The sequence below is a fragment of the Propithecus coquereli genome, unplaced genomic scaffold, assembly GCF_000956105.1.
Source record: "Propithecus coquereli isolate 6110/MARCELLA unplaced genomic scaffold, Pcoq_1.0 Scaffold114, whole genome shotgun sequence".
Classification (NCBI taxonomy): Eukaryota; Metazoa; Chordata; class Mammalia; order Primates; family Indriidae; genus Propithecus; species Propithecus coquereli.
Window position 1 is genome coordinate 1,448,705 of NW_012135414.1, and position 19,912 is coordinate 1,468,616.

Genomic DNA, 19,912 nt, shown 5'->3' on the forward strand with positions numbered 1-19,912 from the left:
CCTCAAGAGCTTCTTTGAGGCCAAGAAGCTGGTGTAGTGCCCTCTCCATATGACTCTTCCTTTTCACCTCATTTATTTGGTACTTTCCCCACCCAATCTCTTATCCACCTGGATTTTGAGGGAAAAAATGAAAAAGAATATAAGTCACATTGGTTCCATGGCAACAAACCATTCAGATCAGCCACTTGTTAACTCTGGTTCTCAAGGAAACAGGACGTTGATCCAAGCTTTCAAAATCTTTCTTAGGACTCTTGAGGGGCCGGAACTAACCCAGGACTAAGTCTAGCTTCTTTTGTCTCCAGTGATTCCCCTCTGTCCTATCACAAAATGAGCAAATGAAAAATCTGTCCTTACCTTCTGGTCTCTCTATATCTGCTCAAGCAGTAGGTGACTAGCATGCCCAGTGGAGGAGGCCCTGCCTTACTGCCTGCTGGTCAGTCCTGGGTTCACTCCTTGGCTTTTTGAATGTAAATAAGGGGCAGGTCTTGGCCCCAGAGGATTGAGATGTTTTTCTATATATTAGAACTATTTTTTGATAAATTATATATTTTCCTTCCTAGTTGAAGTATTACTGCCTTCAACTAGCTGAAAACACCAATGCAGTCCTGCATTCTGTTTATTCACACATTTTTGGTAACTACCATGGCAGCTCTCAGGATTTCAGCCCTCTGGGCCAGAAAGCAGATGTTACAGCTGTTCTCAAGGCTGTGTCAGAGGGCTGAGCAGAGTTTCCTTGGACACCTGTGATTTCCATCCCATAGGGCCTCAGAGTCAGAGGTAAGGTAGTAAGAGAGCTAGCACAGGGCAGTGTACTCTTCTCTCTTCCCTTAACTTTTATTTAAGCTGCGATAAATGTTTTCTTCAAGAGAACCAGATTTGGTTCTTTATATAGAATTTTCCAGTGAAATAAAAACATGTTGTAGTAAAAAAAATAATAATAACAATTATGCTGTCTACCACATTGACCATTTAAAATAATAATAATAATTATGTGTGGACAACCGGCTTAAACTGAGACTATCCCAGGCAACCTGGGATGAATGATCATCCTAAAGATGGGGCCTATAGGAGAGAATAGGTTTGGAGGGATAATAAGTTTGAGTCTAGAGATGTCACCTTCTAGGTGCCTACGGAGCATGCAAATGCAGTGGTGCAGTGGAGAGGTGGACTCGGGCTTGGAACTTTTGAGAGAGATCTGGGCCAGAGACACAGGTTTGGGAGCCATCAAGAGCCATAGGGCAGATGAGATCACCCAGAGAGATGTGAAGAACATGAAGAGAAGACAGTGAAAGTCAGAGCCCACAATTACCAGACAGAAAAAGAGGCTGCAAAGGAGACGGAGAGGAGTGGTGGGGTGGTGGGAAACCAGAAGAGGATAACATCAAAAGCAGAAAGACCTCCAGATGGAGGAAGCAGTCAGTAGTGTCATACGCCACCAAGATGAACCAGTCATGGAATTCAGCAGTCAGTGGTGCCCTAGAGACTCTACCCCTGGGCATTTCCTCCACAGCCACATCGTAATATCCCCTCTAAACCAAAAGACTGTTCACCTTCCCTTTAGAGCTAGTCCCATCTGCACGGCATCTGTGTGTGCATCTGAAAAACGGAGACGCTATCCAAAGGCTTCAGAGTACTATCTAAAAGGCCAAATCGCATCGTGGACCTGAAAAGCACTTTGCAAAGTACAAACACCATACTGAAGTTCTCTCTCTCACCTACCTAACATCTTTTTTGTCTCCAATGTAAAGCTATTTCTCCTCATCTTCGTTCTCCTTCCCATCTGCCTTCAATTTTCATAGGTCTTAGTACTGGTCTGGCCTCTACCCGATCGTTCTTGCAGCCAAATCCATGAGCACGTGGTCTGAACTTCTTGCCTCCACCTCCCAGCTATTGTCGTGTCTTCCTGAGGTGAAGTTTCTTCCCCAAAAAACTCTGGAAACTCCCCCTGGTTCTTGCTTGACAGCTCCGAGGCTCTCTTCCCACTCCTCAGTCTGCTTCTCCTCTGTAGCATCCAGTACTGCTGACTGTCCCTCCCCAAAGGTCTTCGCTCTTGGCTTTGATGACTCATTGTTCTCTCTGCCATCTATCTTCAACTCTTTCGCCTATTTTTCAGAGCCATGGTTTACAATGGCTGGGTCCAGCCACAGTTTGCCCACAGCTTAGACCTAGTCACATAACCCTGGGATTGGGAAGATGCTAAGCTATCAGACAGGGACCAATTTCTCCTATCTCATGGTTCAACCAAGTGATTTGGTTCAAACATCACCTAATCCTTTTAACCCTTCTTCAAGTCACAGTGGAGGGGACTCACCTGCTTCTGTTGAGCACTCCAGGAAAAGGGAACTTGCTACTTTCAGAGCAAGCATCTTTTCTTCCCAGACAGCTGAGGAAAAAAATCCCAGCTCATATTGAACCAAACTAGACTTACTATCCCCATGCATTTGGTCTTTATACTTCATGGGTCTACCCAGAAGAAGCCAAATACCTCTTGCACACATCTGCAGGTTTTTGAAGTTGCCTGTCCCATCTCCTCCTCAGTCTCTTTGTAGAGCCTGGCCACTTCCATTCCTTCCAGCACTCGTCACATCACACAGCTTCAAATCCACTCACGACCCTGACCCACTCATCTGAGTGTAACCATTTCCAGTAGTGAAGTGTGTGTGTTAAGTGAACAAAGGGAATTTCTTTTAGTTTTTCTTTAAGTAGTTCCTTTTTGCAAACATCAGGGAACAATTTCCGAGAGGCAGCATGACATATGATGACATAGGAACAAGGTTATCCAGAGCCCAGCACATCAGACAGTCTGAAAAACCCTTAAGTGAAGAATGCTTGTCTTCATGAAACCTTGATAATTTAAAAGGGACAATGACTATCTGAAGCAGTCAAGGTCTCCGTTAAATCCAGCAAAGCTAGGCGTCTGGAAGGGGGGCTTCTCATGCAAGGGGACCCTTTGGTCTTTAGCGACATCATTATCTGTGGGTTATTATCATTACTACAAATACTAATACACTTTTATTAAGCACTGGCAATGACCCAGGGCAAGTGAGTTTAAGTTCATATTATATCCATTTTCATTATCGAGAGAAAAGAGGAGAATGAACAAAGGACTATAATGTGAAATTCTAAAGTAGGAAAAATGAAAAAAGGTTAATTAAAAAAAAAAACTCACAGAGTAAAGAGAAAGGCTCCAACTGTTCATGGTCAGGAGCCATGATGGATGGTGGATCTTGTCACCCTGGACTTGTCCCCTGTGATTTCTTTTCATCTCTCCCTCTAAAAAAAGATCCTCCTCTCAGCTAAGGACATGCAGGGACAGGAGAGGGGGTGAGGAGAAGGGAGTAGACTTTTATCTCAAGGGTCTCTTTTGGATCTGAAATTCTGCAAATCAATGCTTCATAATTCTAATATCTAGCCCCAAACAAAATCAAATTTAACATCAAGCATACATTAAAATGTAAAAATAAGATAAAGATATTAAATCCTGAGAGACACCCCTTTCCCCAAAGATCATTTTTGTACCTCCAACACTAAAATATTGAAGTATTCCACTCTCACCTTTAAGTACACCCTGGCCTGCTGGCTTATGTCACTTAGAACATATGTGAGAAGTTTTCCATTAACCACCAAACTTCTTTGAAAGTTTCCTATGAAATTACATCTTCCTGCTCTATAACTCTGTGCTCATAATTTCCATTAGGTTTCTATGCAAGTTATTTTTCTCCAACAAGATAATGCCCGAGGTTTTTAAGGTGTATAAACCAGACCAAGCAGGTCAGCAGAATGGACACCTCAATGCAGAGGAAGTATGTTGTCCAGGCCAGAGTGCCCTTGGAAGGAGTACTGTATTTTGAGTGTATACTTATGTCATATAGTGACGTGTTTGTGGCTACCCTGTTGGAGCTACTTATTTTGGCTGAAACAGATCCACCATTTCAAATTATATATCAACCTCTGATGTTCTTTGTGGTGTCAGCTATGCTATGAGGAACTCTAAAATAGGTATGTGTGTGTGTGTTTGCATGTGTGTGTCATGTTTGTAGAACCTGGAAATAATCACTGACTTACCCAGGGTTATTCAGCACAACCAGGTCTGGAGTCCAAGTGTCTGAGTCTCAAAATCCAGTTCTCTTCCCGCTAAAGTACATGGTCTCCTAGACAGTGGCACAAAACACCACAGCTGGTCTTACAGAATTCTTTACAGTGCCTCAAAGCAGGAATAAAAGATTATACCCCAGGCCCTTCTCCTCACAGGTTATGAGAAATAAGTGTCTCTTGGAAAGTTGGCTTACAGTGAGGCTGTGTAGAAAGGAGACGCCAAAAGAGCCCATGGGTGAACGTATGTGCAACTCAGCGCTGCCCAGGATGTTTCTCACTGAGGCCCCGAGCACCTTGATGACAAGATAGTACATGCACTCTTTTCCATATCCCACCTAGTGCCAAGTATAAAGTTCAAATTCAATAAATGTTGACTGAATAAATGAACTAAACAAAGTTAGGAGTCAAGAATGAATAAATATTCGATAAATGGATGGTATTGGGTCAACTGGCTTATCATGAGGGGAACAGTTAAGATTGATAATGGAAGAATTGGGGTGGGAGTACATATCAGATTTGTGTTTTGAAAATACACAGGAAAATACTCTGATCTACGGCTGACTTTGGGCAGACTCCGTGCTATGGGTTGCACATATATTCTCAATATTCTTAAAGCCACTCTTTGAAGAGGACACTATTTTTTTGTTTTACAGATGATATCCTGAAACTTTAAGAAGCTGACCAATTGCTTAAAGTTACCCTTCTAGGAAGTAACAGAGCTTTTACATAAACTGCCATTACAAACATCTTAAATTTTAAAAAATCTGCCAACAATCCCCAGTTCTCTTCCACTTATGACATACTCCCATCAATGTGAAGTTTGTTGTTGTTTCATCATTTCCTCACTTACTAGCACTATAATCTGTTCCAGACTTATGTTGCGTATTTCCTACCCCAGTCCTAGAATCAGCCATTTCTCCAAGTTATCCTTGTTCCTTTTACAGGAGAATGGTATTAGAAACAAAGATCTGGTCACTAGGTGTGCTTATTGTTACTGGGATGTCTTTCAGGTCCTCTCAGCTGACAGAGCAAAGAAATACATGTGTGTATACTATGGTGTATATATACATATCTATAAATATTTCTATGTATAACCATCTGTATATATGTTAAGCTAAACATGTGGTCATGATGTCTCCTTCTCTAATCCATTATCACATAGATTGTTCTAGCCTCCTTCCCTTATCTGCACATTCCCACTCTAACAGTGAGAAACCTGCTTTTTACCATCTGCCATCCATTTACTTAGTTGTTCAATTCCAGTATACATGTATCAAATTTTCAACCTGTACTCCTATGGGAAACAACTTTATCAACTAGAGTACAGTGCTTATGTGTGGTTTCTTTTGCCTTTAGTCTTACAGACTCTCATTTCCAAAGTTACTTAGGTCAGTGCCTTTTTTCCTACCGCCTTCAGTGAGGTTGTTTCATACATTTGTATATAGTTAGATTCTCCTGTCATGGTATACATTTCTTCCTACGTATGCCCTAACAGTTGAAATAATTTTTTTAAAAATTTGCATACACTAAGATTTACTGTTTATACTGTAAAATTCCATAGGTTTTGACAAATACAAGTATATCACCATGTCATTGTGCACAAGTGTCATGTATCCACCATTATAGTATCATAGAAAATAATTTTACCACCCTAAAAATCCTGTGATTCACCCATTTGACACTCCCCATCACCACCACCATTGGCAATCACTGATCTTTTTAACATTTCTATAGTTTTGCCTTTTCCAGAATGTCATATAACTGGAAGCACACAGTAGGTAGTCTTTTCAAACTGGCTTTCTTTCACTTAGAAATATGCACTTAAGGTTTCTCTATGTCTTTTTCTGTGGCTTGATAGCTCATTTCTTTTTAGTGCTGAATAATATACCTTTGTACAGATGTATCACAGTTTCTCCATTTGCCTATTGAAGGACATTTGGTTGCTTCCAATTTTTAGCAGTTATGAATAAAGCTGCTGTAAGCATTCATGTGCAGGTTATTGTGCAGACCTGAGTTTTTGAATCAATTGGATAACAACCTAGGGAGCATAATTACTGGATTATATGGTAAGATTATGTTTAGCTTTGTAAGAAACTGTCAAACTGTCTTTCAAAGTGGATGTACCATTTTGTACATTTGTACATTTTCTGCTACCAATGAAAGAGAGCTCCTGCTGCTCCATATTCTTGTCAGCATTTGGTATCCAGTGTTTTTTTTTTTTTTTAATTTTTAACTATTCTAATAGGACCTATTGGAAGCTGCTGTAAATACAGCAGCTCTCAGTTGAAAGCCTTGGTTCAACTGAAATCATCAGTTCAGTCCTGACGGAATTAATGTGATCACCTTTGACCCTTTCTGCCTGACAGGGAACACAATGAATTCTCCTTGCGGAAGATATCATCTGGAGCTTTGACAGTTTTTAATATACAGTATCTAGCATAAAATTCAACAAAAATTACTAGACATGTCAAGAAACATGATGAACAACCAAGGGAAAAAACAGACAATAAAATAATTGACCTATACAGGTAACTAACTCTGAATTGGAGCTATTAGACAAGGACCTTTTTTTGAATCTCTGAGATTTATATTCAAGAAAATGAAGACAAAATGAATAGATGAAAAGATGGAAAATTTCAACAGAGAATTGAAATCCAGTTTTCAAAAAGAATCAAATAAAAATTTACAAGTTGGAAATACAATTACCACATTTAAAAATCAATACATGGGTATGACTGCAGATTAGGCACAACAGAAGATAAAATTAGTGAACTGGAAGACATGCCAGTCAGCAAACTGAAGCACACGATGAAAAAGAGGGGAAAACACACAAAAGAGTATAAAAGATAGGTGGGACACAGTGAAAAGGCTTACCTTACATGTAACTGGAGTCCCAGAAACGAAGAATGGAACAGAAAAACAATATTTGAAGAGACAATGGCTGAGAATTTTTCAAAACTGATTTTAAAAAATCAACATAAAGGGTTTGTTCCCCAGCACCTCCACCAAAAAAAAAAAAAAAAAATCAACATACAGATTCAAGTCTCTCAATAAACCCTAACCAGCATAAATTCCAGGAAACAAAACAAAAACACATACATCGAAGACAACCTACTGAAAACCAAAAACAAAGAAAAAAATTTTTAAGCAGCTAGAGGAAAAGGAACATTACCTTCAAAGAAGCAAAAATAAAATGATTTGGCAAAAGAAATGACAGAAGGCAGAACACAATGGAATGACATCTTTAAAATGCTTAGAGACAAGAAAGCAAACTTGCCCATCTAGAATTCTATATCCAGTGGGAAAATCTTTAAACACAAAAGTAAAGCAAAGATGTCCTCAGACAAACAAAAACTGAGACAATTCACCAACAGCAGACCTGCGCTAAAATGCATATAAAAGGGAGTACTTTAGGCAAAGGTCAAAGGGAAAAAAATGACCCAAAACAAAAACATGGAGATGCAAGAACAAATAAAGAGCAACAAATAGGGTAAATGTGTGGGTAAATATAAATGAATACTGATTGTAACACAGTAACTACAATGTCTTCTGAAATTTAAAATGCAGACAACAATAATGGAAAAAGCAGGAGGGGGTAATGTGTTTAAACTATTGGAAAGTTTTTGTTTTGTAAAGTGCTATGTAGACTATAATAAACTAATGATGCATGTTATAATCTAGTATGACCACTAAAAAGAGAGCATAGAAATTATAACAAGTTAATAGATGGCAAATAATAACATAAAGTATTTGATCTAAAGGAAGACAAGAAAGGAGAAAGATGAATATAAAACAGGCAGATTAAAGAAAAACAAATAGTAAAATGGTAGCTTTAAATCCAACTATATCAGTAATTACATCAAAAGTAAATTTCTTGTAATTTACCATACGAACAAATTTAAGAGAAAAACCATATGATCATCTCAATAGATACAGAAAAAGCACATGACAAAATTCAACATTCATTCACAGAAAAAAAATCTAAGCAAACTAAGAATAGAAGGGCATTTCCTTGATCTGATAGCAAACATCTACAAAAAACCTAAGTTACATCACACTTAATGGTAAAAGAATGACTCTTTTCCCAAAAGATCAAAGACAAGGCAAGGATATCTTCTTTCACTACTTTTATTAGACATCATACTGTAGGTTCTGGCCAATGTAATATGGTAAGAAAAGGAATTAAAAGGCATACAGATTAAAAAGGAAGAAAGAAAATGGCTTTATTCACAAATGACATGATTATTTACACAGAAAATCCTTAAGAATCTACCCAAAAAAGCTACTATAATTAATAGGTGAGTTTAGGAAAATTTCAAAATACAAGGTCAATATATAAAGCTCAATTCTATATACTAGCAATGAATAATTAGAAATTGAAATTTTTAAAATGCCATTTTCAAAAGCATCAAAAACCATACAAGCATTGATGAGAGAAATAAAGAAGACCAAATACCATGTTCGTGGATCAAAAGAATCAATATTATTAAGATTATGTCAATTCTCCCCAAATTGAACTACACATTCAATATAATCTTAACCAAAATCCCAAAAGTTTCCTTGTACAGATTGACAAGCTGATTCTAAAATTCATATGGAAATACCAGTACAATTTTAAGTTGGAAGATCCACACTGGTTGACTTTAAGCTTACTATAAAGTTATAGTAATAAAGATAGTATGATATTGGTATAAGGATATACATGTAGAGCAATGGAACAGAATAGAGTCCAGAAGTAGACCCACACACATACGGATCATTGATTTCTAACAAAGGTGCCAAAGGAGAAAGGCAACAGAGCAAGACACTATCTCAAAAAAAATAAATAAAGTAAACATACTAAAAACTTCAATTTAAAAATTACAATCGTCAGACTAGAAGGTTGTAAGAGAAAACAGAATAGAAAACAGTATCACTTAAAGTAAGGCTAAGTAGTGTTTCATATATATGTTTATGTGTAGTGGATCCCAAAGTCATTAGGGGAATGCAAATTAAAACCCAAATCAGATACTACTAATGCACAAGTGTTTCTATTATGTGTACTTGCTTCTTGGTCAAAAAATTTTGAGAACCACTGTTCTAGACCATGCCATCTCCCATAGGATAGAAGATTAATCGTACTCCATGTTTTACAAAAGTAGATAAACCAGACTTCAGAAAATCAAAAACTTTTGTTCAAAATATACCATCAAGAAAGTAAAAAAAATCCACGGAATGGAAAAATTTGCATATCATGTATTTAATATTATATCATCATATATATTATCATACAGTTGATAATGGACTTACATCTAGAATACATAAAGAATTCTTACAATTCAACAGTAAAAACACAACCCAATTAAAAATGTGCAAAGGATCTTGATACTTCTTCAAAAAAGATATACAAATGGCCAATAAGCACATAAAAAGACGCTCAACATCATCGTTAGGGAAGAGCAAATCAATACCACAATAAGACACCACTTCGCGCACATTAGGATGGCTAAAATTAAAAAGACAGACATTAACAAGTGTTGGGGAGAATGTGGAAAAATTTGAACCCTCATACATCATTGGGTGTGATCATAAAATGATACAGTGACTTCGAAAAACAGTTTGATAGTTCCTCAAAATGTTAAATAACCCAGCAATTCTACTCCTAGGTATATACACAAGAGAATTGAAAACATAGGTCTACACAAAAACTTATACACAATGTTCACAGCAGCATTATTCATAATAGCCAAGTGGAAACAGCCCAAATGTCTATCAACTTATAGATAAATGTGATGTATGCATACAGTGGAATATTATTCAGCTATAAAATGGAAAGAAGTACTAGTATATGCTACAACGTGATAAATCTTGAAAACACTATGCTGAAAGAAGCCAAACCCCAAAGGCCACATATTGTATGATTCCATTTATATGAAATGTCTAGAACAGTCAATCCATAGAGATAAAAAGTAGATAAGTGGTCGCCAAGGGCTGGAGGTGGGGAGGGTGACTACTAATGGGTATGGGGTTTCTTTTGGAGATGTTAAAAATGTTCTAAAATTAGATCGTGGTGATGTTTGCACAACTATGAATATATTTTTAAAAAACATTGAATTGTATACATTTTAAAAGGGTAAAACTTTTGAGAATTATATCTCAATAAAGCTGTTATAAAAAACCCTTTGACAGCTCTCCTTTGTCAAAAAAACCCACTTAGTTTAGTGGAGCATTCAAGATCCTTCATCACTTACTTCCATCTAAACTTTAACCTCTCATCTCCTGGTACTTTTCCCTTCCACCACCTTCTGCTTCTACTCCAAACACATAATGCTATTTTGAAATTCCATGCCTTTGCACATACTGTTCTTGCTGCCAAGAATGTCCTACTCCCTTTTCTTTTTCTGCTGCACTCCTATATATCCTTCAAAGACAAATGTTGTTTCTTCCAAGAAATCGTTCCTAACTGCATAAAAAGTTGATCATCCCCTCTATGCTATAAACGCTGGCTTGTGTTGTGCATCTGCCTCTGCTAATAGACTCTGAACTCCTTGAGTTCAGACAGTATCAACTTCAACCCCAGGACCTAATGCTTGTAAGCACTTAGTAAAGGCTTACTGAATAAATGAATGACAAAACACTCCCCTCACTACTGACCAGAAAGAGTACTATTTTTTCTCCAACTAGTTTAATTGGTAAAATCCATACAAATGTAACTTGAGATCTGGCCTTTAGAGACCAATAAAATGAAATAAAAATATAAATTTGGGGCCAACATTGAGACTTAGGGAAATTACCATAAAGTAACATTTCATGGGGTTCATGGTTTGGATACTTACCATTGTTGACCGAACATACTTACTGAAGTCAATATTCTTTTATTCAACATATTAAATGTATTGTTTAACTCTGGTAACCACAGCTGTGACTTAGTTAACGATCTCAATAAATCCTACTTAAATCAGAGACAGGAAAAAATTATGCAAATGAATTCTTATCTGTTTTTCTGCCCAAGGCATATTTGATAACGTATAAAACATACTCCAAATAGTCTCTATTTAATAGGAAGCCATTTGAGGTTTTATTTGGATCAAAATCAAATACAAAGAAGAGAAGCTTGCTATATGCACAAAAGGTTTTATTTCAGAGAGAAATTATACATTAAAAAGAGACACAGTTAAGAGCTTACACTCACATATGGAAGTGAATCTAGGAAAGTCAACAATTATTAATATACAAAGCCACATGATTTAAAAAGACAGTAACAGATAACGACAGATGGGCTTGTCTTAGATTCATCCACAAAATATCTTTTGTTTAAAAACAAAAAGATACTGGTTTTAAGATAGCTCTTTTGAAACGAGTTTGTAGTTCCAATGGACTTTAAAATCAAACCGATCACGCCAGTCACCATGTAGGCTATATCACACCCACACTCAGCCAGTGGGCTAGAAACCATCCATCAACTATACCTTGCAGCTAGATAGGATGTCTTCCACTAATCTCTTGTAAACCCAGGCATCGCCCTTAAGCCGCTGCCTCCTGATACCCACCACATCAGGTTTTTGAAGCTGGCACACTTCTAGTTCAAACTGCATTGTCACTTTGCCAAAATCTGACTGTGTTTGACACTTCAGTGTATAACTGTGAAAAAACAGATAAGAAGCCAGTTAGTAGGAGAACCATATTCTGTATAATATGAGAGTTTTCTAAGCCTCTAGGAGGCCAGTGGAGAAAATGAACCATTATTTCATATTAAGCAATGTATTACTGTTTACAGTTTCCAAATGACCTAGCTATGCTTTAGTAATGGAGTGTGACTGGTGTTTTCCCAGAAGCTGAACTAGGATCCTAAGAAAAAATAAGCATGAAAAGGCTTTACCAGAATTCTCCCGTACTCTAAAGAAAAGTCCTTCTTTAACAGCTGTACATGCCATTCATGCTCAAGAAATCTGGCATTCCTTATGCAACCCTTTCAACAGTGTAATCCGTGAACATTAGGCGATTTCCACAATGTTCACAACAAAGGAAAGCACAGGGAAGATGAGGAATATTTTGTGTGTGCACCTCATCAGAAACTTCTGTCTTTCATATAAATAAAGCTGAAGCCACTCACCTATCAGAAAGGCACCCACGTTTTTGAGGTTTTTCTAATAGTAATAAGAGGTTATTATCGTCACAACACTTTATGACAGAAAGAAAAGCAAAAGACTACAGGGAGAACTATGAAACATTGAGGAATGAAATAGCAGAGGACGTAAACAGGTGGAAAACCATACCATGCTCGTGGGTCGGCAGAATCAACATTGTTAAGATGTCTATACTACCCAAAGTGATCTACAGATTCAATGCAATCCCTATTAAAATACCAACATCATTCTTCACAGATGTAGAAAAATTAATTTTACGCTTTGTATGGAACCAGAGAAGAGCCCGCATAGCAAAAACAATTCTAGGCAATAAAAACAAAATGGGAGGTATCAACTTACCAGACTTCAAACTTTATTATAAGGCTGTAGTAATCAAAACTGCTTGGTACTGGCACAAAAATAGAGCCATTGACCAAGTGGAACAGAACTGAGAATCCAGATATAAAACCATCCTCATATAGCCACCTAATCTTTGACAAAGCAGACAAAAACATACACTGGGGAAAAGAATCCTTATTCAATAAATGGTGCTGGGAAAACTGGATAGCCACATGTAGAAGACTGAAGCAGGATCCACACCTTTCACCTCTCACACAAATCAGCTCACGCTGGGTGACAGATTTAAACCTAAGGAGTGAAACTATTAGAATTCTAGAGGAAGATGTTGGAAATACTCTTCTAGACATTGGCCTAGGCAAAGAATTTATGAAGAAGACCCCAAAGGCAATCACAGCAACAACCAAAATAAATAAATGGGACCTCATCAAATTAAAAAGCTTCTGCACAGCCAAAGAAACTGTCACAAGAGCAAACAGACAATCTACAGAATGGGAGAAAATTTTTGCATCCTACAAATCCGATAAAGGGCTGATAATCAGAATCTATTTAGAACTCAGGAAAATCAACAAGAAAAAATCAAATGACCCTATCACAAAGTGGGAAAAGGACATGAACAGAAACTTTTCAAAAGAAGACAGAACAGTGGCCAAAAAACATATTAAAAAAATGCTCAACATCTCTAATCATCAGGGAAATGCAAATCAAAACCACAATGAGATATCACTTATCTCCAGTGAGACTGGCCTTTATCCCAAAACAATAAATGTTGGCGTGGATGCGGAGAGATGGGAAAACTCATACACTGCTGGTGGGACTGCAAACTAGTGCAATCTCTGTGGAAAGCAATACAGAGATACCTTAAAGAGATACAAGTAGAAGTACCATTCGATCCAGCAATCCCATTACTGGGCATCTACACAAAAGAACAAATGATACTCTATAAGAAAGACACCTGCACCTGAATGTTTATAGCAGCACAATTCACAATTGCAAAGATGTGGAAACAACCCAAGTGTCCATCAATACATGAGTGGATTAATAAAATGTGGTATATGTATACCATGGAGTACTATTTGGCTTTAAGAAACAATGGTGATATAGCACCTCTTGTATACTCCTGGATAGAGTTGGAACACATTCTACTAAGTGAAGTATCCCAAGAATGGAAAAACAAGCACCACATGTACTCACCATCAAATTAGTATTAACTGATCAACACATAAGTGCACATATAAGAATAACATCTATTGGATGTCGGGCAGGGGGGAGGGGGAAGGAGGGGATGGGTATTTGCATACACAAAGAGTGCAATGCACACCATCCAAGGGATGGGCACACTTGAAACTCAGACTTAGGGGGGAGTGGGGAGGCAAGGGCAACATACATAACCTAAACATCTGGACCCCCATAATATGCTGAAATAAAAAAAAAAAAAAAAAGAAAAGCAAAAGAAAGCCCAAGGAGATGGTACATTCCCACAGCTGAAATGTATGGAACTTATAGCTAGAACTGTCACATTAGCTACTTTGATAATGGAAAGCCCAGTCTAAGTGAAGCCTTAAATTCACCCTAAGAAATAGGTATGATCCGGAAAAGTTGCATACATTTAATTTGTGTAAATAAAATTTTTTGGATTAGTTTATGTTATATTAATACTTTACATTTTATCTGTCTTACTGATCTTAAATAAACAATAAACAATAGGATCGATTTTAAATTTCAGTTCCCTTAATATTTAAGGGCACATGATCAGGCACTATTCCACAGATGTATGGAGAAATTACATTGTTTATTATGTATTATGAAGTTTGACAAAATATCATTCTTTTTCTAACTTAGTTATGTGTTTTAGAGAAAGGGTTTGATCTCTTAAAACTAAGCAGTCAATATCAGAAATGCCAAAAGGAGTTCCCTTAGTTAAAGTCCTTGACAGGATGATGAAGCATAGAATAATTTAGTCATATGGGAGACAGTAGTGAGTAATTCATGCTGATTGGAAAAAGATGATAATGGAATATAACCAAAATTTGTAACACCACACCACTGAAAAAGTTAACTTTTGTCTTTCTTTCTGCTTTATGTCAAAGAAGATAAAAACAAGCAATGAATGTAAAAAGAAAAGAAGGCGGTCAAGGCAGAGACCTCTTGGTTGATTAGGAAGTTAGAAGGACAAAGTATTGGTTAATGGCTAGTTAGTGATCTCTTGATAGAGAGCTCATATACTAAAGGAAAGACCATAGAAAAGCCTGTGATAGAGATTTGGCTAGAGGTTCTGGAACCATAGATAAGCCCCAAGCATGAAGAAGAGATCACAATGAGTTAGATGTGTTCTAATGAAGCCTAAAGAGGAAAATCAGGATTCATGTAAGGAACACTTGCCAACATTTATAGGTAAGTAAAAAATAAAATTATATTTGCAAAAGATTGTTTCTGAAAATCTTACTCTATACTGACAATTCTGTTTACATGATTTAAATCTATTTGTGGCTCTACTGGTTGCTCAATAAAGAAATTTTAAAGAGATATAACTGAATGGAAATGCTTACAAACATGGACATCTTGCATAACCAGAAGATGTCTGGCGATTCAGACCATGAGATCATAACCAAAGAGCATTTCAGGGCAATTCATTCAACAGTGGGAAGAGTTAAAGTGAAATAACTTCCTAAAGCACTGAAAATCCTGTAAAATAGCCAGTTAAGAAGGATTCTATATAAATCCCTGATTTGTTTGAAACCTCTCACAAATTTAGATCACAATTTATAACTATTATCATTAAGCTAAAAATCAAAGGAAATAGATCTAAAAGGAAAATGAAAGAAGTTCAAATTTTGCTATTTTGAAATGAAAAGTCTAGCTTTGAAAGTGGGACAATACGTGTGCCTTAAAAACTTTTATAGCTCGTATAAAAGAGAATAAATTATAAACAATGACACTATCTTAAAAGTTTTTTGGAATGAGGTGGGAGAGACATATTTTTTAAAAAGGACAGGGGATGGGAGGTGGGGATCAATCCATACTTTTTCAAAGTCCAAAAGACATTAAGTAATAAATACAACAGCCTATAAATGTGCTTCTTACCCCTTTTGTACGAAGTCAACATGCTTCTCTGGAAGAACAGACATTATTTCATTCAAGAGTTGATCTGGATTTACTAATCTAGTTGTAGTCACATTATAGTGAAGCTTAAAAAAAGAAAAAGAAGGGGTGAGAAGTAAATCTCTACATTGACACAAAGACCATCCTACCGGATCTAGAGTTCTAAAACTCAATATAGTACCTTTCCAAATGGAACTATTTCCAGAAAATTACTGAAAGAATTTACAGCCAATTCTTGGTAAACTAATGGCCCTGGGAAAGCTTGGAGAAATAAATTTACTATCTTCTTTTTTATACTTCCAACTTCTTCTCCTACCTATCTTTTCTTAAAAAAAATAAATATTACATAACATCAATCTATCTGAGCTTTACCTCTTTCCTCCCTTTCCGCACTATGATAGAAACAGTCTTGAAATGTAAACTGTGGGAAGATGAAACAAATATCCTACAAAGTTTGGTTTGTATATAGTTGGATATGTTTCCTTCATTCTTTCTGGATTATTTAAAGAATATTACAGAATTCCAGGAGCTGATTCTTTGACAATTCTATAAGGAAATGAATATAACAGGCACGCCTTTTAAAAACTATTTTTTCTCATTGACCAAGAGCACAATTCTCAAAGATAATCTTTTTCTTTTCTTTTTTTTTTTTTTGAGATAGGATCTCACTCTGTTGCCCAGACTAAAGTACAGTGGTGTCATCATTAGCTCACTGCAACTTCAAACTCTTGGGCTCAAGCAATCCTCCTGCCTCAGTCTCCCAAGTAGCTGGGATTACAGACATGCAACAACAGGTCCCACTAATTTTTTAATTTTTTGTAGAGATGGGGTCTCACTATGTAGCTCAGGCTGGATCAGAGATGATTTCATTCCTAACTGGTATGTATCTATTCATTCATCCAATAACTATTTACTGAATGTTTACTATATACCAGGCACTGTTTTAGTAGGTCCTAGAAACATAAAAATCCCTGCCTTCCCAGTAGTACCTTCACTGTCAAACAATATCATAATTTCTATGTCTTTCAGATTTGAGTTCTTTTCATAAATAATAAAATGCTGAGGTAGGAAAGGAACCAACTACCTTACTTTTCAAAATAAGAACGTGTGGCCTAAGAAGAGACATAAATTTCTTAAGGTAGGGTTTCCCATAGCATGATACAAGATACACAAGATAACTCTGGGTGGTACACAGATAAATATTTTTTAATATTTATGTATTTGTTCCAATCTGATTTAGAAAAATGATTAGCAAAAACTAGTAATATATAGTTTCCTTTTATATAAATTTGAGTTTTTAAAAAGTGGTTTCACAGGTGTTATATATAATGCCAAAGCATATTAATTGTATATTTTATTTATTTTATTTTTTATTTTATTATTTTAGAGACAGGCTCTTGCTCTGTTACCCACGCTAGAGTGCAGTGGTGCCATCATAGGTCACTAGTTTCAACCTCCTGGGCTTAAGTGATCCTCCCGCCTCAGCCTCCCAAGCAGCTGGAACTACAGGTGTGAACCATCGTGCTCAGCTTGTACATTTTTAGTATGTACAATTTATTATATGTCAGTTATACTTCTATAAATCTTTTTGAAGAGATGGGGTCTCACTATATAGTCTGGCCTCAACCTCCCAGGGCCATGCAATCCTCCTGTCTTGGCCTCCCGAATAGCTGGGATTATAAGCACATGCCATCATGCCCAGTTTATAAATCTGTTTTTTAAAAGAGAATCAATATAAAGAGAATACCATATAAATAACAGTGCACATGATATGTTGACATAGAAAACATTGTGAAGGTGAGTGTAAATGATGGGACCTTGGCTCCTAATCTAAGGCTTTTTCATTAAATTAAATTGGCTCTGTCAAGGTAAATAATAAACTGAACACTTTCAAATCACAATTTAAATTATTGCTTTTGTAAAATAAAGAATTCAGACTCTTATTTAAATTTCAGATTTTTATAAATTGCTTCCTAAAAGAGGGCTTAACTATATATGATGTGCTATCTTAAAAAACTAAGTATTCTTTATATTATTCTGTCAACTTTTCTGGTTATAGTTTTTTAACACTGCATAAGAAGTTAGTGGAAGATATGAAGCTAATTTCCTAAAACAAGTCCTTCAGTTCAGCAAAACTTAAAGCATTAAAGTTAGACTCAAAGTTAGATTAAGTTTCAGATGTAAAGTTTGTGCTAATTAGGAGTACAGTTCTGCTACATGGAGGCTGAGATGCTCAACATTGATAATAATAACGACCCCTGACGATGGAACACCACCTTATATTAACAAAGCATTTCATACGCAATGTAGCATCCCATGTGTGGAGTCTTGTGAGGTTGCCGGGGTAGGCATTATCTCTAGATTTTACAAAGAAATTGAACAAGTCAAGGATAGAATGACTTATCAAAGCTATACAGTATGAAGCTGGAGCTAGAACCTAAGACCGATCTTGTGGTTGTTCTCCTACATTCTAGAAGTACTGGGTAAGTACCTAGAAAGCTAACAAACACTGCAGGAGTTTCTATTGAAAAATGCATTCAGATTCCAAAAAAATTTACATTACGTGAACATTTTTGGAACATTACCCATTTGATATTTGATAACTGCTTAGCTTCTCAATAATGTGTATGGTTGAACAAGTTTCCTTAATTTTATTTATTTAATGTTTTTTAGTGGAATGGTACTGTGGTTTCCTTACTACCATAGTTTGAAGTAGTTCATAACTGTCTCCAACTAGAGAAACCTCAGAATAAAAGGATAAAGGATGTGTCTAACAAATAGCCACATGTAATGTAAAGTTCATGCACTACATAAGTTCAACGAGGCAGTGAATACTAATGGGTAAGTCCTATCTTCTTCCACTTTAAGACAGAATATAAATAGGATCTCAGAACATTCTCATTCTCTGCTTAAACACCCTTCTGCCCAACAGCTCTGCATTTTCCTTCCCTCAAACCACCCAGATTTGTTCAATATAATAGTCTCCTTGCAAAAACTAAACACAGATCCAGTCCCCAAGTCATGAGAACACTACCATCTTCTCTCCTCCCTCTTCTGGAGCCACACCGCTTGGAACATGTTTTCACTATAGCACTGAGCCCAGTGTGTCAGGGCAACATCACAGCCTGTGTTCACTGCCACTCTATGAGTTCCTCAAGGACATGGGCTGTGTCTTACTCACACCTTTACCTCTTGTTTCCTACACTTCCACCAAACAAAAGTGTCATGCATTAGATGCCTGGATGAATGCTCACAGAGAATCCAAGAGAGTAAAAAGTATTTTGTATCTCCTAATGGCTTATTTTCCTTTCTTTTCTATACCAAATATATTGTCCACACCACTGATACATTACTCCTTTTAAAGTATAACAGGTCTAGCAAATAAGATCCAAACCTCTCAGCCAGGCCTTGAGGACATCCCAGCCTACCTTGCTAGCCCACCACGCACTACTTTCCTCACACACCATGCTCAAAGTTCAATAATCTTCCCATGCATTCAGGTATTTCCTAAGAGCCTACAAAAGAAGCTATGTGTCAGGGACTGTTCTGTGTGTCAGAGACACAACTGAGCTCGAGTTCCCCATCCTGAAGCCATCTCTCAGTTTCCCCTATGTGCCCCATGCTTCCTCACCTCCTTGCTGCCTCTGTGATTAATCCCTCCACCTGCTCCTAAATATCTGAATTATAGCTGTTTGGTCCTTGAAGGGAGTGACTCTATCTAATTAACCTCTGCATTCTCAAAGCCCTCTGCATAGTAACATGCATATGTTAGTTGCTCGAAAAATATATATTAACTAAATGAATAAATAAGGAAATAAAAAATACTAATCAATTCATTCAGTACTTTTCTTTTTAAAACAAACAAAAAAGCAACGCAGCTAGGAGTCAGCTTCTGATATTCACATTAAAGAATTCCAGTCTACTTACCTTTAGCCTTCGCGGCCCATCTTTGGTGGAGTCCTTCCTTTTGCTCCTGGTGAGCACAGTGATAACCTTATCCAGTCCCCTTTCAAGGCTCCCAAACACTTTGGCTCCTTTTCTTTTTGGAGTATCCTCCATGTGTGCTTGGTTGAGATCTAGTTCCACTGAGCGGCACCTTAAAAAAAAACACAAAGTTGGGCCTCTTGCCTGCTGGGGCCCTCAAGGGCCAGCTTTTGTCCCTGTACACACATTAGGGTGCCTCATTCAGGCATGCCAGGGCTGGATCACCTCAATCCTCCTCAGGGAGCGCCAAAGCCATCTCCCTCTAGAAA

The 19,912-nt window shown here is 37.0% G+C and overlaps 1 protein-coding gene across 1 annotated transcript in view; it reads right to left on the bottom strand.

Annotated features, from left to right (window-relative positions):
- Positions 1 to 11,537: 11,537 nt before the first annotated feature.
- MELK (maternal embryonic leucine zipper kinase) overlaps positions 11,538 to 19,912 on the bottom strand; it is a 52,321-nt gene continuing 43,946 nt past the window's right edge. The window contains exons 9-11 of the mRNA XM_012656045.1: positions 19,587 to 19,755; positions 15,642 to 15,745; positions 11,538 to 11,715 (exon numbers count right to left, since the gene is read on the bottom strand). Of these exons, the coding sequence (XP_012511499.1) occupies positions 11,538 to 11,715; positions 15,642 to 15,745; positions 19,587 to 19,755 (451 nt within the window). The remainder of the gene's footprint in view (positions 11,716 to 15,641; positions 15,746 to 19,586; positions 19,756 to 19,912) is intronic.